The following is a 22,117-nucleotide window of genomic DNA, read 5'->3' on the forward strand; positions in this document are numbered from 1 at the left end:
AGACTGTTGTAAGGTTCACTTACATGTTTCAAGGTTCACCTTAAATGTTTGAGGCAGGATCTGAATCTAATTCTTCCTGACTCTGGATTCCCCCAATCTGTGTGCTATATTAGGGCCTCATTTTTCAATTATGTATCAATTATTCATGGAACATATATTCTCACATTAGCCATGTTGCAAGAAACAAAGCAGGAAAAAGAAAGAAAACTATGTGTGGAGGGAGTATGTTTCATTTTGCACTCAGAATTAAAGCTCTTTCTCTGGATAGCATTTTTTTCATCATGAGTCTTTTAGAATTGTCTAGGATGATTATATTGTCCAGAATTGCCAAGTCTTTCACAGTTGATCATCATTACAATATTGCTATTACTCTGTACAATGTTCCAGTTCTATTCGTTTCATTTTAGCATTAGTGTGACTTTTGGCAAGTTAATTTCAATTCATCTGTTTCAGTTTGCTCATCTATAAAATGGAGATAATAATTGTATCAACTTCTCAGGATTTTTGTGATGATCAAGTAAGAAATGCTTTTTAAACTATAGAGCTATGTAAATTCTAACTATTCATTATTTGTCCATTGTGAAAAGATTTACAGAGATAACATTCAGGCCTGAGTCAGAGTGTGAGTGAATAGTTCTATGTTCTACTCTGTCCTTGTGAGGAATTTCCTCAGGTTAGGAAGGAAATGGGAAAATTAAGCAAGCTCCCCAAACCTTTCTCTGAAATTTCCTGATGCAAAAAAAAAATGGGGCTTGATTTGACAGATGATTTCTTTTCACTCCTTGATTAGAAAAGACAATCTTTTCACTCCCTATTTTGAGTTATGTAAGAGGACCCAAATTATCTGATGAAACAGAAAGAAGTCTCAGAGCTCTGTCAAGAACTAAATGGTAGCTTAGAAACCTTTTGCTTTTCTTAAATTGGTCCGAATATAAATTACCTTTTTCTCCCTCAAATGACTTGTATAAAATATGACTGTAACCTATTGTTGATAGGCTTTGTTCTATGAACATTTTCATAGTCTCTCTGTTTTAAAAAAATCTCATTTTGAAGTAGGAGTATGTTGGGGAGTCTATATTACAATATGGCAACTACCGGATCAATTTAGAACAAGATACAATTTGGTATAGCACAGTGAGAAAAGACCTTAGAGTAAGAAATAAAAAAACAGTCCTGGCACATAGAAAGCTTTACTAAATGCTTTGTTGACTAATTGATTAATATTAATGTTGATAAAATGATCTAAATTTTACAAGATACTTTATAGATTGGTCCCTGTGATGTGGTCACATTCTTTGAATTCATGCTGTATCTTTCTGTTGTTCTGGAACCAATTATCCTATTTTACATAATTATAATTTTGAATAGTTGAATTCTAATACATGAGAGCACTTCACAGAACTCATTATTGGCCCTAATCAGTATGTAGCTGTACATATATTGTCCCTGGAGTCTTACCTCTGACATATATCAGTTTCATGACGAGGGGTAGAGCAAATCGTTTAACCTTTTGGTTCCCCCCCTTTACCACACCAGTGTTTCCAAGATTATAAATTACAGATGAGTTGATAATGTGAATCAGTGGAGAGAATTTTCACATAGGGAGTACTATATACTTGATAATTTTACAAGTTGTTTTCCTATCTTCAAAAATAAAATAAAATTATCATGGAAAAAAAATCTTGAAGATTTCAGAACCATTGTATACTTTTCAAAACAGTGACTGTCCTTGCTGCCTTTCCTTTACCCTTCCTATTGACTAATGAAAAGCAGAATGAAAAGAGAGTATTCTAAACTCAGACCTGTGACTCTCAATTGTGTGAAAAACTGACAGGACTGAAAAATGAAGAAAATAAAGGGTTCTCAGTGAGATAAAGACACTGTAGAATATTTCTTAAATTCCTGGATTCCTAATATTATAAGTAACCCTGTTTTAGGACTAGAGTGAAAATCTGTATCTAAGGAACAACATCTATTCATCTTATGAGATCAATGAATCATTAAAGGAAGACTTGCTGTAGTATAGAGGTTCTTCACATTATTTTTTTTATTATAGACCTTTGTGACATGATGTTTTAAGCCTAAAGACTCCTTCTCAAATAGTCTCTTTTTTACAATTTTAATAGTATTTGATTTTTCTAATTATACATAAAGGTAGTATTCAACATTCATTTTTGTAAGATTTTGAGTTTCATTTTTTCTCCCTTATCTCTCCTCTCCCCTTTGAAACAGCAAGTAATCTGACAAAGTCAAAGAATATCTTTAAATGAATAAAACAAAGTATCCAAAATTAGAAAGAAAACTAATGATATTAAAAACAGTTCTCCAAAATAACCTAATTTCAGAAACCCCAGTTTAAGAATCTCTGCTATAATCAAACGATTCAGCAAATCTTAGATTTGCTTCTTATGATGGACAAATTAGTATCCTTTGCTAAACCTCAGTTTCCTTGTACCCAAAGAGTCTGGAGAGAGAAAAGTCATTGCATTTGGAGACAGAGATTGTGGTTTAGAATCTTTCCCTTACCACTTAATCCAGGGTTAGTTTGAGGACCCCTGAATTTAATCTGTATGATCTCAGAAAATAAATATTGTTTCCTTCTTATAAAAAGTCACATATTTGAAATATGTGACTTCTTAATTTAAAAAAAATACAAAGGATGGTAGCTTAGCAGTACCAGACCTAAAAGTACATAAAAAAGTAGCAGTCATCAAAACCATTTGGTACTGGCTAAGAAATGTAATGATGGAGCAGTGGAATAGGTTAGAGACACATGACACAATAATCAATTACTATAGTAATCTAGTATTTGGCAAACCCCCAAACTCTAGTTTCTGGGCTAAAAACACACTATTTCACAAAATTTGCTGGGAAAACTGGAAAATAATATGTAAGAAACTCAACATAGACCTACAAGTCATATCCCATGCAAAAATAAGGTCAAAATGGGTACATGATGTGTTCATACAGGGTGATGCCACAAGCGAATTAGAAGAGCAAGGGAGAGTTTACATATCAGCTCTTTGGAGAAGGGAGGCATTTATAACCAAAGAAGAAGTAGAGGACATTTTTAAATGCAGAAAGGACAACTTTGATTACATTAAATTAAAAAAGATTTGCAAAAATAAAATCAACACAAAGAAGATTAAAAGAGAAGTACAAAGCTGGGAAAAAAGCTTTATAGCCAGTGATCTGATAAAGATTTCATTTCTAAAATATATAAAGAACTGTGTTAAATTTATAAGAATACAAGTCATTCTCCATTTAATAAATGGTCAAAAAATATGAATAAATTTTAGATGATGAAATTAAAGCCATCTATAGTCATATGAAAAAATGTCCCAAATCATTATAGATTCGGGAAATGCAAATTAAAACAACTCTGAGGCACCACCTCAGACTTCTCAGATTGGCTTAAAATAACAAGAAAAGGTAATGATAAATATTGGAGGAGATGTGGGAAAACTGGGATGCATGTGTTTTTGATGCAGTTGTGAAATGATCTAACCATTCTGGAGAATAATTTGGAACTATGTGCAAAGGGCTGTATAGCTTTTGATCCAGCAGTGCTACTACTGGGTCTGTGGCTCAAGGAAATCATAAAGGAGGGGAAAGGACCTATATGGGCAAAAAAATGTAGTACCTATTTTTGGTGGTGAGAACGAATTGGAAAACAAATATATGCTAATCAGGGAAATTGCTCAATAAACTATGAAAGTAATGGAATATTATTGTTGTATTTAAAATGATGAGCAAGGTGATTTTTAGAAAGGCTTGGATTTACACAAATTTTACACAAAAGGATGCTGAGCAAAATAAGTAAAGGCAGGAATACAATATACTCAGTAACAGCAAGATTTGGCAATAATCCACTATGAAAGACTTAGTTCTTCTCGGTGATTCAGTGATCCACTGCAATCCCAATAAACTTTGGATAGAAAATACCATATGCATCCAGAAAGAGAACTATGGAGAATAAATGAAATCAACATACTTCATGTATACTTTTTTTCCCTTTTGCTTCTGTTTCTTTTTTTCTCATGTTTTTTCCTTGTGTTCTTATCTTTTTCTCATAACATGATTCATAAATGTATATTTCAAAAATTATTGTACATGTATAGCCAGAAAAAAGGAAAACAATAAAAATGTTTTTTTTTAAAAATATATGACTTCTAAGGGCTAATAACTAGCTCTAATGATTCCATGTCTAGGTAACTTTGAATATCCCATCCAGCATCAAATTATATGAATCTTCAGAATCTCAGAAATGAAAGCAATTACAGAAGTCATCTGGACCAACTGGTGCTTATTAATATTCCCTTGGAAAACAACCAAAAGTATAAATCATTCAATCACTTCTTAAAGACCTCCTGTGATAAAAAAAAAAAAAAAAACAACTACTTATCCAACAGTTCAGTTTATATATATATATTAAAGTTTGAGTGCTAGACTATATGTCCTCACATTGACCCAAAACTATACTAGAATACTATTAAAATTCAGAGCAAAAAGACCTAAATTGAGGAGGAGCCCTATACCATCTGTATCATATGAAGGCTCAAAATATTCAGCATTCATAGTTTTTTTTTTTCTTTCTAGTATCCTCTGCAATGTGTGTATGTGTGCAATTTTCCTTCATTTTTATACCCTGAAAGACACAAGAGAACTATAGGCAAGAGTAGATTCAAGTAAGATGATATAGCTCCTATTCTTATTTTCTCCAGAAAAAAATAATTAAAAAGCACTGATTAGCTATACCTCAAGGCTGCTTATGTTCCTTAGATACCTAATGAAATTACAGTTTGGGAATGAATGCCCGATGAATGGGCCCAATTCAAATAGGGTCTCCAATTGCTGCTGTTGAGTATAAATGACTTTTTCCTTCTATTTGCATTTAAAGATCCATATGGAGAGTTGATTTTGGTCACATAAGAGGTTTTCATTAAATGAGACAATTATGATGATAGCAGAGATATTAATACATTCCATTATGAGTGTGTTTCAATTCCCCATTTGGTACTACACAGTAGGATTATGTACTGTTCTTATAATGATATTTCTCTATTTGTTACAAGAAGCTTAGTTTAGTTTTTACTTTTTACAACTGCCATTACTGAAGAAATGCATTTTTAAGAAAAACTCCTGTTAGCTGTTAATAAAGGTAGAATTAGACCAACTAGTATAATCATATGTTTTGCTCATGAAAGCACAGCATCAACAATAAAGGGGCTAATAAATTCTATCATATCTAAAGTAAGGTATTTAGTTCAGAGCACCATGCTTTAGAAAGTTGGAACACATCCATGGGTTGGAAACTAATATGGTGAACATACTCAAAAGTATGCTAAAGGAAGATTGGTTTTATGTCAATAGGACTCAGGGGATTTGGAATCAGTAATTTCAGATACTAACTTTTTGACCTTGGGATTGGACCTCTCTGTGGCTCAGTTTCCTCATATGTAAAATGGGGATAAAATTATACTTGCCTCGTATAGTTGATACCCAGATCAACTGTAAAGAGATAGTAGTAGAAGTAGTAGTAGTAGTAGTAGTAAAAGAAGTAGACATACTTTTCCTAGAGAAGGGAAGACATAGTGGGAATAAGAGGCATGATTAAATATTTCTTGATATTTGAAACTCTAGAACATATATAAGATAGATACATATACATAGAGATAGAGAAACACAAAGAGATGGGGGACGTGGATAATAATAGCACCAGGGGATTATAAAATAAAATAACATTTATGGTGCTTTGAAAACCTTAAAGCATCTATGTAAATGTTAACTTTTATGAGGTAATTAGATGATGCAGTGGGTAGAGCATACATGCTTACTATGTGGCCCTGGCCAAGTAATTTAGCATTTCCTAAACTATTTCCTCATATGTAAAATAGGGATGATAATGGTACCTATCTTCCAGGATTGTTGTGAAAATAAAATTATATAATATTTATAAAGTACTATGTAAGCTTTAAAATTCATAAATGCTAGAAATTAGTCATGGCAAACATACTATTTTTAAACCACTTTCCAATATCCAATATAATCAATTACATTGATCCTTTTTGTTGATTTGAACTCTGCCTTCTTATAACTTCCTCCTATTTTGTCCAAATTCTGTCCTTTTGGGTAAAGTAGATAAGTCTTATCCTTCATTCATGAAACCCTTTAAAAATTTGAAGGCAAGTATCATTTCCTTATTACTCTCCCACTACTAAATGTGTTCTTAAGACTAAAACTTCAACATATATTCAACTAATATTATATGATATGAGGATTGGCAATCACCCTTCTCTTGAAAAGCTCTTATTAAAGGAAATGAAAAGTGGGGAGTGCACAGTTTGATATCCACAGAGGCCATTATTAAGTATGAAAAGATTATTGGGAAAATAACTAAATAAATAATGGAATTACCAATTATCAAAGACCTGAAAAGCATTTGTATTCATTTATCACTAAAAGTGTAGGAAATGAGATGCATTTTCTTTGAGGCGAAAGGTAGCATAACATCTTGAAGTGCCTCCAGGTAATCATTTTGAATAATATTACACAATAGAAGTGGAGAAATTCTGCTTAACAAGATGCCAAGTAGCAAAGAGTCTGCTATATTTTTGCACCATAAGGCTGACATGACATTACAACTTCATCTACTAAATCTAGGCAGCAAGTTAGCTTTTCATATCATGATGCTTTGTTCCTCTGTAAATGCAAAGAATGAAGCTAATAGTTGCCTGGGGTGGAGAAGGAAAGGAGATCAGCTGAACATATTATAACACTCCTGCTGTAAAGCAGACTTATGTATTTCTGTCTCTTGGGCATTCATCACCTACAACCACAACTAAGTTTAGGATGATTGTGGAGGAATTCAGATGGCATGCTATTATTATCGTGCCTTCCCTAGGTTTCTAAACAGTAGTAGGGTTATCCAATGCTCCATTGATAGGTGCCTTCTATTTTAAGTTCTTAAGGAATTAAGATCCCAAAGGATACCCTACCGACTCTTCATTGCCACTTACAGTGCTCAACATCTATATTCTTTCTTATTTAAGGGTTTCTTGCTACTTTTTGAATCCAGTAGTCTCAGTCTTCAGTGGAACAGAAGAAAATGAAAGAGACTCGAATTATATGATACATGAAGATATGGAGCATACTCATAGCCAGAACTCTTTCTCACTTCAAAGGCTGAAGGTGTCAAAATAAGTCAAGGAACTACTAAAATAGCAATGACTTTCAAACATCTGCCATGTTTGGCTCTCTCACAGGGACTGAGGTTTCACATGTGTCAGAAGGAAAGGACAATTCTAATCTTCTAGCTACATAAGTAGTCTCCCATGGTACAGGTCTAGTGCTGAACATGGAGTCAGGAAGATCAAAATTCAAATCTGGTCTTAGATATTTGTTAGTGTATGACCTTAAGCAAGTGACTTAATATCAGTTTCCTCAACTGTAAAATGGAGAGAAAGTAACAATAGCATCTCAAATGATCAAATAAGATTTTTGTAGAGTGCTTAGCACAAAGTAGGTACTTAAATGTTTCTTTCCTTCTTTCCTTTCTTGCTTTTTCTCTTCCCTCATTCTTTGTTTCCTTACTTCCCTTCTTTCTTTCCCCTTTTCTTCCCTTCCTTCCTTTTTTCTTTATTTCTCTCCTTTCCTTCCTTCTTCTCTTCCTTTCTTTCATCTTTCTCTCCTTCTCTCCCTTCTTTCTCCTTTCTCCCCTCCTTTCATTTTTTCTTCTTTTCTTTCTTCCTTCTTTCCTTCCATACATAAAATGTATTCTTTCTCAACCTCAGCCTTTTAAAATCACCACTACCTTTCTTCAAACCTCAGGTCAAGTACCTTTTTCTTGATGACACAATGTGGTATATATAATAGCTATAGTACTTGACTTTGAACCAGGAAGACTTGGATTCAGATGTCACCTCAAGCACAAACTAGTTGTATTGCTCTTGTCAAGTGACTTAATTTATCGTGAAATTTCTTTTTTTTTTCTTGCTGAGGCAATTGGGGTTAAGTGACTTGCTCAGAGTCACACAGCTAGAAAATGTTAAGTGTCTGAGGCCAGATTTAAATTCAGCTCCTCTGACTTTAGGACTGGTGCTCTATCCACTGCACCACCTAGCTGACCTGACTTAATTATCAGGACCCCAATTTTCTCATTTATAAAATGAGGGGAACTTGATTAGGTCAAAAGTGTCTCAGCTCTAGATTTATGATCTTATATCATGCCTATCCTGGTATTCCCGCCAAATTGCTAATGTGTTGCCCCTAAAATGACCTTGTATTTATTTTACATATACTTACATGTTTTGCCTTTGTTTTCCCAACACTTAGTACAGGGTCTAGCACATGGTAAAAGTTTAATAAATGCTGGTTGACTTAACATACATTGGTTGTCATAGATTTTCAACTATAGATCCCCACATAACAATTTAGAGTATCTATGATCAGTGAGCAAACTATTAAAGCTATATGAGGATATAATCAGTGAGTCATGTTTTTAAGTATCTATTGAATACAAGGCAAAGTGCTAGTTGTTGGAGATATGACGGCAAGAATAAAATGGTTCCTGCCCATGTGTTAGGCCCTGTTCTAAGTGTTGGAAAAACAAACAAAGGCAAAAGAATGCTTGCCCTCAAGAAGCTCATAATCTAATTGGGGAAACAGTGTTAACAACTATGACCAAACAAAATATATATGAATAAATTAGAGATAATCTCAAAAGGTAAAGATCTGCAATGAGTGGGATGGGAATAGACTTCTTGCAGAAGATGGAATTTTAGCTTAGACTCAAAAGCAATTAAGATATGTAGACAAAGAAGGAAAGAATTCTAAGCATGAGCAACAACCAATGAAAAAGCATAGAGTCAGAATAGTGAGTGTTTTATATGAGGAAAAAGGAGGCCAATACCACTGGATCACTGAGCACATTGAGAAGAGTAAAGTATAAGAGGGCCACTTTGTGGCACAGTGGACAGAATTCTGAGCCTTACAGTGAACTCGGGAAAATGAGTTCAAATCTGTCCCCAGACACTTACTAGCTGTGTGATCCTAGGCAAATACCCCAACTCTGCCTCAATTCCTTGTCTGTAAAATGAAGTGGAAAAGGAAATGACAAATCATCTGAATATCTTTCACAAGAAAACCCCAAATGAAGTCATGAAGAGGCATGCACTATTGAATTATAACAGCATCAACAAAGTATAAAAAGTATGAAAAAATAGGAATATGATCAGGTTGTTAAGGACTATAAAAGCCAAACAGAGAATTTTATATTTGATCCTAGAGGTCAAAGGAAATAACTGAAGGTGATGTGGTTAAATCTGTACTTTAAAAAGATCACTTTGATCAATAAGTAAAGGAAGAATAAAGTAGAATGGGGAGAGGATTGAGGCAAGAAGACCAACCAAGAAGGTGATTGCAATTGTCTAGGTATAAGGGTCTATACCAGGGTGGTAGCAGAATGAGAGGAGAGAGAAGGACATGAGAAAGTTGGGTAGTATATTGCATAGAGTACCAGGTCTGGAGTCAGGAAGACTCATCTTTATAAATTCATTTGTGACCTCAGACACTAGCTGTTTTTCTCTATTTGCCTCTCAGTTCCTCATCTGTAAAAAAAAATGGCAAATCATTCTAGTATCTTTGCCAAGAAAACCCCACATGGAATTAGGAAGAGCCATATAATGGACAGGAGCAAAAAACAAGAAAACATATGCCAGAGATATTAAAAGGATTTGGCAAGGGATTGTATTTGGGAGAAGAGGGAGTGGTGGTGAATAGAGAGAGTCATTCCAATGATTACAGCTAGGTTTGAATCAGTGTGATTGAAAGAATGGTTGTGACTTCACAATTTAGGGTAATTAGAAAGAGAGGAGAGTTTTGGGGAAAGATGATGAATTAAGTTTAGACATATTGACTTAAGATGTCTATGGAATATCCAGTTCAATATGTATAATAGACAGTTGAAAGTGAGAGCCTGGAGGTCAGCAGGGAGGTTAGGACTGAATAAGTAGATTTTACTAATCATCAGCTAAAATGATCATTGAATCAATGAGAGCAAATGAGAATAAGTGAAATATTATAGAGGGAGAAAAGGAGAGGTATCAGGAGCTCTATGGAAAGCACAAGATTAGCAGGTGTGACATAGATATCCAGAAAAGAAGAATGAAAAAAGATCATACGGATAGGAGGAGTAGAGAGTGAGCAGTATCACAAAATATACACAGAAAACCACATCAAGGAGTAGAAGGTGATTGACAATGTCAAAGGCTATAAAGAGTTCAAAAAGAATGGAGTCTGAAAAAGGGCCACTAAATTGGGCAATTGATCATTCATAACTTTGAACAGAGTAACTTCATTTGAATGATGAGATTAGAATTCAGATGACAAAGAATTAAGAGGAAAATGAGGGGAATGGAAGTTGTGGTACCAATTGTAGATGGCATTCTTAATGAGTTATATATAGCTGTGTACGTGCTACATGATGCAGTGTTGAGCCTGGAGTCAGAACGACTTTTCTTCCTGAATTTAAATCTGGCCTCAGACACTTATTAGCTATGTGACCCTAAGCAAATCATTTAACCCCATTTGCCTTAGTTTACACATCTGTAAAATGAATGAAGAAGGAAATGGCAAAGCTCTCCAGTACCTCTGGCAAGAATGGAATCCCATACCAAAAAAAAAAAAAAAATCAACACTACTGAAAAACAACTGAACAATAAGGGAGGATGGACAGGTGTAATGAGAGATTTGGGGGATTAGGGAAGGAAAGATGGTATGTTTTTAAGAGATTGAAAGATTATTGAGAAAATAAGGAAGCTAGAGAGGGCAATCTACTAGAGAAAGCAGGAAGAAATGTATTCAGTTGTGCATGTAGAGGAGTTTACACTGACAAAAAGGGCCACCTTTTCATGTGACATACGAATGAAGGAGGAGATAGTTTCAGAAGGCATCCAAATGATTGTGAAACAAGGTAAAGTCAGAAGATGGAATTCTCAGTAAATGGTCTTTTTTTTTTCAAGTGAAATATGAGTCAAGGTTTTTCTCTAAAAGAGCAGGAAATAAAAGCCAATGGGAGAATTTGAGAAAGAGGGGAAAAGCTTGAAACAACTGAGATGAGTGAAATATTGAATCAAGTAGGGAGTTATAAATGGATTGCCTTGTGATAGCGAGGGTCTAGTTGAGACTGTGTAATCTAAATTTGTTGTGATTTTCTTCACCTTCAATATGTAACACTTTTAACAGAGGTAAAGAAGCAGATAATGGGAGTAATCCAAGTCCAGAGCTTGGAAGAACAAGATTGGTGATAGAATAAATATGTACTTTGATTTGAGGAGATTATCTCTGCAGAACAGTAGTTTTCAATATTTTCTTTTTCCACAGGATTTCTATGCCACCATCTTTCAGTGGACATATCAAATATAGAAGTCTCATTAGAATTAATGAGAAGACTAACATTGCTTTTGATGAGATACCAGTGAGGAAGATGTCTAGTGAAAGGATTAACTCATAGTATAAATATGAGAATATAGTTTAATTTAGAAAGCATTAAGAATAATAGAAAAAGAAAATAGGATTTGTGGTTAAAAGTCCGGCTTTCAGATTCTACTTTAGCACTTGTGACCATGGACATTTTTTTTCCTTGATGTCAGAAAACTTTTATTTTCCTCTTTATATCTACAGCACTTAACATACTCCATGGTATATTCAGTGCCAAATAGATGCTTGAGAAATTAAACAGAATTGCATGAACCTCAATTACTTCAAGAGATCATTCTTCTATACCCATTTCATAGAATAGTTGTAAGATGAATCTCTGTTAACCTGGAAAGACTCTATAATTATAAGCTATTCAAAGCAGCCTAGCATAGCACTTAAATATGAGACCTGGTTTTAGGAGACTCTGACTGTGTAACTCTGAGCAAATTAAATAACCTCTAACTCACAGACACTAAGGAGCATAGAAAATGTTGATATGCATTAGGAAAGATATTTTTGTTTTTGTTTAGGAGTTCCCTGTAGCAAATCCTGGATCTGGTGCCCTCCCCATTATCGTTCTCAACATGAAGAGCAAATGGATTCAGACACAACCGGGGGACCTGAAAATCTCTTAATGAGGTTCCCTAAACTCACCCCTTCCTTTTTCCTTTGCTGTTTGTTTTGCTGGACATACATTGTCAGACAAGATGCTGCCCAGTTATTCTGTGACTTACAGAATTGAGAAATACCTTTATGAAAGGTACAGAAAACCACCTGACAAGCAATATTCACATGACCAAGTGTAAATGGCATCATTCCCAACCTTCATTTAAACCAGGGAGTTGAGGTATATTTCAAATTCACAAACAAGTAGTCCAGTGACATTTCTATTAGTGTAGAAGTAAATAAACACAGTAGAATCAAACTCAGAAATAGATGAAAAGGACATTGCAGGGTGACCCCTCTTCTCCCTATTAAAGATACACATGCAGGCAAGCAAAAAGTATAAACACTGCTTCTGGTATTTATTATAGTCAGCTACTCAGCTTTGAAGAGCCCTTTGGGATCTTTGAGTAAAATGTCATAACCTTCTCACTGTTGCTTTGGTTTGCCTTTTGAAAGAATCATCAAATAGTATAGATGAACAGTAATGTGCCATTAAAACCTGGTCACCTCTATAAGAAACTGTTTTCTACATACTTTTATATTGCAAATCAGTTATAAAAAAGCGACACTTGCCTTTTGTGGTGAGAGACCTAAGTAGGAAACCAGAGTTGGCCCAAAGATGACATTTTTTTTCTCTCTTTGTTGGAACAGAATCAGGTCAGAAACAGGCAAACAAAATCAAAAGTTCTCTTCCTTTTGGTAAAATCCAGATGCCCCTTTTAATTCTCAAAGGTGCCAGTATGTTCTTCAGTGTTGCTATCAGAAAAAGTACATTGTCAATAGACCATATATAGTAACATACGTGCCAATAAGTGATCATCCTAGTTGCACACCTGCTTCTGCTATGCCCCTGTGGCTACCATACAGTGAGTGATTGATTACCCTTCCATAGGGAGAAATGAAAGCTGCTTGATTCCTGGCAGGATTGCAATGTGTATTGAATGATCATCTACTTAAATTTTAAATGTATAATAATTTCTCTTTTTATACATAAGGAAAATATTTGTGTGAGTTAAGTGTTTTTGTACTAGTTACATTGCATTGATAATTCATTTTGAATTTGAAGTCCATTAACAACAACAACAACAAAAAAAAAAACACTCAATCTTGGGAGATGGAAAGACTGTTCTAAGAGAAGGAGATACAGATATAGAAAAAAAAATGCAATGCCTATTCTCAATGGGGTTGCATTCTAATGGGTTAAGACAAAACATGTAATAGCAGAGGAAGGGTAATCTGGTCTGAGAAGTCCACAGAATTGATGAATAGAATTATAGAACAAGTCATTAACACATCCTTTCTGTGAATGAAAGAGCTGATTTGAATACTATTGTCAGGAAGAGGTTGAAAGTGAGGAGAAATAGATAAGTAGTAAAGAGCATGAATGGAACACATTTCAACATTCAGCAGTGAGGCAATGACAGTTTTTAAGCGGGTATAAATTACATGTTTAGAAATATGCATTGGGAAGATTATTTTGCTAGCTTTAAAAACAAAGAAACAAATATAGAGGAAACAAATAAGAGGAAGAGGTATATATATTGAGTTAGGGATCTAATTCAATCTCATATAATTAAAGAAACTAACCTACAGATAAGGCAAATGACTTAGGCAAATGGGATTTGAACCCAGATACTTTGAGTCCAAATCCAGAATTTTTTTTCAACTATACCATGATGCACCAAACTCAAGCTCCCATGCCTATAGTTTGCAGTTGCTGTTAGCTTCCCCTCTTTTTAAAAATTTTCTGTACTATGAAGAAGAAACAGAGTGGTTCGATGAACAGAGTGCTAGGCCAGGAATTAAGAAGACCTGAAATATGTGTTTATTTACTTGCTAGTTGTGTGATTTTGGGCTAGTCACTCAGCTTCTTTCTACCTCAGTTTCTTCAACTATAAAACGAGGAGAATAATAGTACCAATTTCACAAGGTTGCTATGAAAATCAAATGATATAATATGTATAATAGGTTTCTTAGAACAGCACCTGACATAATAGGAGCTTAATAAATGCTTGTTTCCTTCCATGCTACATCTTACCTTTGAATATCTGAGCTTGAAGTGACAGTAAGACATCTAAGGAAAAATATTCCATAATCATTAAAAAAAAAAAGAGAATCTTGTGGTCTTGATTAACCACTGTTGAGAAGATAATTGAAACCCCAGATATGAAGGAGCTTGCTAAATGAGTCGAGAAAAAAAGATAAAGGTGTTGGCCATAATATTTTTCTAAATGCTCATAGGGAATAATACTTTTGTAGGGAAGGAATGATGAGAGATCTAAAACAAGAACCAGAAAGAGACAGTGTCATAGGAACATTAGATTAGTTTCAGATTGGTCACCACAAAATACCACACAGAGGTCAATGCAGATGAAAAATGCCTTTCAAAAAAAGGAAGTCTCTAATAATCTTTGAAGCAGCCATTTCAATAGAACTCAGAACTAAAAAGGGGATACAAGAAATAAACCTGAAAATGCAGATACACACCATTATTTATTTATTTTATAATTCTATTTACCTTCCTCTCAAACCTCTGAAATCCAAGAGGATATAGTTTCAGGAGTCTAGGATTATCAGAATAGGAACTCCCTACCCATTAAACACAGTTTTGTTTTATTTTGTTTTTGAGGCAAATGGGGCTAAGTGACTTGCTCAGGGTTTATAGTAAATGTTAAGTATTTGAGGCTGAATCTGAAATGTGGTTCTCCTAACTCCAGAGCTAGTGCTCTTATCCACTGTGCCATTCAGAAGTTTTAATAAATGTGACTCTTTATCTTTGTTATGTCAAGCTGTAGTATTCTTTCAAACCATTCTCACTGTTCTTGTGTTCTTCCCACAATCTTTTTTCTTTGTTTAGCCGTTTATTTAATTAATCTCTCTTTTTCTCTAGGAATTTATCCTACTTTGCTACCCAAAGTAGCCCATCTGCTGTCATTTTGAACCTGTGGGAAGCTCGTCATCAACATGATGGTGACCTTGACTCCTTGGCCTGTGCTCTTGAAGAGATTGGGAGGACACACACAAAACTGTCAAACATTCCAGAAACTCAGCTTGAAGAGCCCGACTTTGGTTACAGCAGACAAAATGGACTTTAGTCCATCTCCTCTCATGGACAGACCGATGGCCAGCTTTGTGACTTTTTTAATTAGATGGGGAGGAAAGAGGTGGCTTTTAGCCCAATGGTATTTGGAAAAACTCAACATTTATAATCAAAGAGGGACATCACTTAAAGAAATTGAAGGCTGCCTTGGTAAACCAGTTAATGTTGGGAAGGTCCAGCTTGCTTCCAAAAAGCCCCACTTTCCCATCTAAATTAATACTGTCTTAAGTCTACCAATTCTGCAGAGTTGAAGTGGGTAAACACACACACACACACACACACACACACAGAATTGCCTTTAAACAGGCTCATATTTTTTTTGAATTGTTAATGTATGAAAACATATCAGGTGCCAACAAAGCAGAGATTGAATAAGTGTATGGTTTGGAAAAAGTTCATACAGTAATGATGTTCCCCAAGGGCCAAATTATTCTGATATCAATGTCAGATTGTTGGTTGTTTTTTTTTTTTTTTAACAAGTTGATATTTGCAATGTGGGAAATGAGTATAAAATTAACCTTTATAAATAACAATATTGCCAGTCCATTTTTGTGCTTTCAACCATATCACAAGCAGGAAATGAGCATTTAGAAGTGAGAATCTAAGTAAGTCACACCAGCACCACCTCCTAGCCTAGCCCACATCCCCTAACTCAGAAAGGGCTGCCAGGAGGAATGCATGGGATGATTAATTGGTTAACCATATTTTAAAGTTGCTTCCTTCCAAAAGCCAAGATTCATCTCGCTCTCTCCTGCCATGCCCCTCTCTGCAGAATAGTAAGGGACTCTTTCCAGGTGCATCAATGATCACAATTAATCATCACTGCACGGTATAATAGCCATTGCTCACAATCTATAGAGCAAGGCCCTCAACCCCACCACCTCTACTCATATCTGATCCACACAATTGCAGTAGAATCAAATCCATTATAACACAGCTAGATACTGGATTTGGATGCATCACAGGTCAGTTTTTTTCCTCCCAGGAAACATTTCCCCATAAGGTGTAGATCTCAAAGAACTTGTTAAGTTTTAAAGATGGTGGGTGTTATCTGGTCCCCTAATACTACTGTAAGAAAACTAACTTTCACTATGTTTTTTTGATGAATCTTACTGAAATGTTTCTTGTGTTTTTTTCATTGAGAATCCTCCAGTAAAACCCTACTTTCTTTCCAGGAAATTATTATTATTGTTTAGGAATTGCCAGGATTATTCACTTTGGATAGTACCTGGTATATATTCCACATAAGTAAATAAGTATTTATTAAGTGCCTATTGAATAGTAGGCACTGTGAATACAAAGGTAAAAATGAAATAGCCCCTGACCTCAAAAGGACCATTTTATAATACAAGCTATAACAATGCCTTCCATTCTCCCAAGTTAATTCTTTCTAACAACACCATTATGGTATGGTGAATTTTCAGTCATAAGGGGGAAATAGTGGAAAAAATTGAAATCCACAAGAAATTCAAGAACTTTATTTTGATCTCCTTCCCCAATAAATCTTTTTGACCAAAGCTTCATACAAATAGTCAAATGGATTCTATTTAGATTGACCTCTACTCCATAGCTATCCTTATGAGGAAATACTACCTGAAAGAGTAATGTTCATAGATATGACAGCAGAAGAGAGGAGCAGGTAGAGGAGGAAGGGACCTGAAAATGCCATAGATTGGATAAGCAAACCCTCACTCTCCTGAAGGACTTGGTTATACCAGCAACAGGTGGAAAGGGGAAATTTATTATATCCAAAGAGATGAAAATAGCTAACTATATAAATGAGTTAGTTTATCCAAAGAACATAGTCCCTGAACAATTATTAAAATGCATAATCATCTTTTTTAGAGCCCTTTAAAAATTCCAAAAATAGTACCACAAGGGAAATGGTCTAAAGGCTTGGAATTTATGATGCCATATTTAACACAGTCTGGTGCATATTGACTCCTGCATTGGCTTTGCTACATGAAATTCAGCAGCATAAGGCTTTTCTCAGGAACTGAATGGATTATTGTACAGAACAGACAAATCCACTTAGAACTGTCACACTTATTGTCTGAAATACTGTCTCTAGATCAGGAGAATGCCCTTTCTTAATAGTCTGTTCAACATGTTTATCCCTTATAGGGAATAATGGAGAGAATCCACGGGAGTATAAGTCATTTGACATCTCTGATATAGTTTCTTGAAAAAGTAGCATTTGGGAGAGTCAATCATTAAAGCAAATACAGAACTGACTTGGAAGGAAGAATTAAGGGAGAATTTGCAGATCGGCTGTTTTGGGATCCTTAGAGAAAATAGATACTACCGCTATTTTTTCAATCTTTTTTTCTGCCCTGAAATAGGATATTCAAGATTTTTCTCTTCTCTCCTGAATGGCCTTCTAAGCATTTCATCCATTTACATGAATTAAGACAGACCTTAAATCAATCTCAGCAATTTTAGAGAACTTTTAGATTTGACAACAGACCCCAAATTTAAATATTTTAAACATTTAAAGGTAAATGAGACCATTTTTACCCTCTGAATGGTAACTCAATGGCCTTTTTTTTTTTTTCACTAGGGGCATAAACTCAGACTCATCTGATAAAAAGATAGACTATTCCTTAAAGTCACCAAGTCCAACTCTCATTTTATAGATAAGAGAACTGAGGCTGAGAGAATGAATTAAGATACACTTGACTATTTGAGGCAATGACAAAGGAAATAAAATTTTGTTTCAATATTAGTCAAATGTTCAAATTAATTCTTTGATTTATTCTTTCTCCTTTCCCCTCTACACATATTAATTTCCCTTCTTCTGATATCAGGTACAAAAAAGGATAAAAATGAATTCTTGCTATGTTTAGAGTCATTTAACAACTTAGCAAATGGATTTCCAATAAGAGAATATGCAGCATTTACAGAGCAATGAACTTTAGGAGCAGATCATCTTTTAAACTTCTAAACCTTAGATTACCATTTGAACCTTGAACTTAACCCAACCTACTTAACCCAGTCTAAACTCTTACATTCTCTTTGATGTTTGGCTGTCACTGCTTTGAGACTTGCCAAGCAAATGTTCCTCTTGAAAGAAATTTCATTTGTTATCCTAAGGTCTTACTTTAATAAACTGTCTTGCTCATCCTTTATAGGGAGAGTATGCATAGGAGAGAGAGAGAGAGAGAGAGAGAGAGAGAGAGAGAGAGAGAGAGAGAGAAATATATAAAGAGAAAGAACCTTTAGTTTTTGATGGTCTATTTAGAAAATGTCATAATGTGTCCTACCCTACCCCCTGCCATTTTGGGACCTATGAGTAATTTAAGACTAATAGCTGTACTTTCAAAATGACTTACAATTATGTCACTAAAATGGTATACTTCATAGCTTTGCCAGACTGCAGCATCATAAAATTAATTTATGGTTTTTATAACATTGCTTGTGCAGTCTGACTAGTTTACATTAAAATCCTTTAAGCTGAAAGGAAGCTTGCTCTGTAGATTTAAATGCAAACTTCATTTACCGGTGCACGAAGTCCCATAAAACTAGGATGTACTCCCACAAAAATTTTATTGGCCTTTTTGTAAGAGATGAAAAAGAATTGACACTATTCTCTTTAAAGAGGGAAGAACTTTTTATTATTATTATTTTTATCTCCAAAAGCAGCTGTTATCCTTTGCTGTGGCCTACACGTTTTTCTTTCAGGAAATTCTGAGAGAGACTATTAAATTTAAATCACTAAAACAGGGGTTTTTTTTGGATTAAAATCTCTGGACTTGAAGACTTGAAGAGCTTGTCTCTCTGAAAGATATTATCTTAAAAAAAAAAAAGTAGAAAGGCATGGCATATTCATTCCCTTTCAGAAAGCTTTCTCCAGATGCCAAACTTCTAGCAAAGGTATCTGTGAAGTTAGAAAATGTTGTGAAATATATCAGTGCAATGTTCTTTTTTTCCCCTTTTAGTCATTTCTTTTTTTCTGTCTATTACTAGTGGGTCAAGCTGCCCTCTGTAAATGTCTTGAATAATATGGTTGACAGAAGCAGTAAAGGAAAAGTTCTCCCAGAGGCTTTTGTTCCAGCTATAGCAAGTTCAAAAGAACTGCAGATGAGCTAGAAATGTGCCTCTTTGGCCTATTGTATGGCTTACTTTCCTTATTTTTTTTTCTTCATGTAACATTGCAAGATTCTGTCTTTTTAGTAGCTCCCATTGTTTTTATTAGAAATAACAGCAGCATAGAAATGGGAGAGCAAAATGTCGTCCTAACAATAGTGGCATTAAAAAAAAAAAAAGTAGCCCTTGGTGTTAGTTGCCATAGCGCTGTATTTGAAAATCAATGCTTTAGCTAAATGCTGAATGGGCACAATTTCCACTGTTTTGTCCCTATAGAAGTTTCCAAAACAAGCAAAAGTGTGTTTTGTCAACTGTCACAAAAGTGAAAATGTTAACTGATCTTAGGTGTGTTTGCATTTTTTTTGTGTTTTTAATTTTCAAATAATTTAAAAAGCTGCAGTTTACCAAGCTGTTTGGGTGTATTCAACAGCATGTGGTGTTTTTTGCAAGCAATTCTAGGCTGGCAAGGGTTCACCACATAATCATGTGGTCCTCTTACAATCCCCACACTAGAGCCACCTATCCCAACAGGATGGCCCTGGGAAGAGAAGTATTATTTTTTCTTTTAAAGAAAGGAAAGGGGATTCAAGACCAACCCTAGCCAATTAGTCACTAGTGTGTAGTGTTGTAATCTGAAGTAGGAAGTTTAATGCACATAGAATAATTGTAGTTTCTTAAGCAGCTTAGCCTTTTTTTTCCTCTTGCTGTGAAGACCATGGATTGGAATGTCCTCATGAGGTGGGCCTAGGAAGTGAACATCAAGCTTCATGTCTTAGAACCCACCTACCATCTGAACCCAAAGATAAATTCAAGCAGAACGCTTCCCGGTTAGACCTGTGCTTTTAGGAGCATCCCACACCCCCACCCCCCATTTTAACAAATAAAAGTGAAATCTAGAAAAAGTGGTTCAATATGAACTCTACCATTGTTCCTAAATGATGCAGCATTTAAGGATAATGATAGCATCTTACAGAAAAGCATGCCATTCTTTTCATGGATGGCTTTATGGTTTTATGTTAAATCTTGTTAAAATGTAGGGGGGGAAATGTCCTTTTAACTTTTGTTTCCTAGGTCCTTGGACAATGGTCACATCTTTCAATTATGATTCAATATAACAGCATTTTATCACAACATAAGAAAATAGAACTTTTCCTTGGAGTTTAATGTGATTGGGTTTAACATCAGAATCCTTCATCTTTAATGGTGAGGGGAAAGCACAGCATGTCAGAGATGGGAAGTATGTCCAAGGTCATATAGTTTGATGATTTCCAAGCAGGAATAAATGTAACTCAATTCAATCTATTTCAATAAGCATCTTAAGTATCTCCTTTGTACAAAGATGCTGGGAAAAATAAAGTATACTCACCATCCCAACCCAAAAAAGGTATATTTCCTGCCTTCCATACTCCATCTTTTACTCTATATTTGAAGACTCCCTATCTTGGCCAAGTTGTGTTAAAAGTAATATAATTGACTATATGACTTCTGAGGGGTCTTCCCAGCTCTGTGAATTAAGAATCTAACGGCAGTTTGTAAGCAAAGTGTTATTCCCCAAGACACATTTACCATGGCAAAGAAAACAAAGCTGAGAATAGCTCCAATGGTATTCTTTTTCTATTCTCTCTTCGTAAACAATTCTAATAGAAAAACATGGAGATTCAGTGGCATTAACCAAGCTCTGCACTGAGATTTCTCTGAGAGAATCAAAAACAAAAATTTTTACAATTTGCCATCCCTGTGTGGCCTTGCCTTTGGCCCTCCCATGCATTCAGGGACAGAACAGTATGGAAGGAGAATAGCTCCAGGTGACCAAATTTCTGACCAAGAAATTTTCCTTGCCCTTTCTAAAAAGTAATCAAGCTCTTACTTCCTCTTGTCCATAGTGCATTTAATTGTTTTTTGGGTTTCTATTAATTACCCCCTCATGCACACATACACATACACACATACACATACACACACTGTCCAGTGTGTGTGAAAAGGCAGAGGGAAAAAATATCTTATTCTCCTGACTCAAATATAAATATTGAAACCAATTTTTTTTTTCATTTTTCTCCATTTCTGTATTGAAGGGATTTGAGATGTTTTTTTTTTTTTTTTGTTTTGTTTTGTTTTGTTTTGTTTTGGTGGGGGGCAATTGGTTTTTATTTCCCCTTTGGTAATGGTGTGGTATAGGGTTGGTCTGCAGAAACTTTCTGAACAAATGACTCAGATCTCCCTCTCCCACCCTATTACTTGTTTTATTTAAATGGATTAAGAGCTAGAAGAAAACAGAAACGACAAAGATCTGGTTGAACTCTTGGTTTGACATGAAGCTGAAGGAGCAAGCAAGCCAGAGAAGATAGCTTGAATAAAGCACGGCCTTGGCTTCATACCACACTTTCTGTGCCTTGTACTATCAATGTAAATTCTGAATGTTGTACAGTAAATACTTGGATGGACTCCTTAGAAAAGGCTGCACTGGCTTCTTTTTCAGCACATGTACATATATATAAATATATATATATACATATATATATATTTGGTAATGCCCAACAGCTGTGTTATATTGTATTGAAAAAATGGACAGTTTGGATGTTTTATGTAGAGTTTGCAGAAATTGGATGGCTACAGACTTTTGAAGAAAAATGTACAGACATAAATTACTGCATATCGGTTATTTATGAATAAAGAGTCTTTTATTGACATCTTAGATTACTACATGAGTGGCAACTTGAAATCCTAATGAGGTTTTTTTCTTCACAGAGCTAACAAGACAAAATACTCATCGCTACAGTAACAATTTTC

At 34.9% G+C, this 22,117-nt stretch overlaps 1 protein-coding gene across 1 annotated transcript in view; it reads left to right on the forward strand.

The window, feature by feature from the left end:
- UNC5D (unc-5 netrin receptor D) overlaps window positions 1–22,021 on the forward strand; it is a 385,851-nt gene extending 363,830 nt beyond the window's left edge. Inside the window, exon 18 of the mRNA XM_031949254.1 lies at window positions 15,035–22,021. Within this exon, the coding sequence (XP_031805114.1) occupies window positions 15,035–15,239 (205 nt within the window). The 3' untranslated portion in view covers window positions 15,240–22,021. The remainder of the gene's footprint in view (window positions 1–15,034) is intronic.
- The last annotated feature ends 96 nt before the right edge of the window (window positions 22,022–22,117 follow it).

Source organism: Sarcophilus harrisii, chromosome 2 (assembly GCF_902635505.1).
Source record: "Sarcophilus harrisii chromosome 2, mSarHar1.11, whole genome shotgun sequence".
Classification (NCBI taxonomy): Eukaryota; Metazoa; Chordata; class Mammalia; order Dasyuromorphia; family Dasyuridae; genus Sarcophilus; species Sarcophilus harrisii.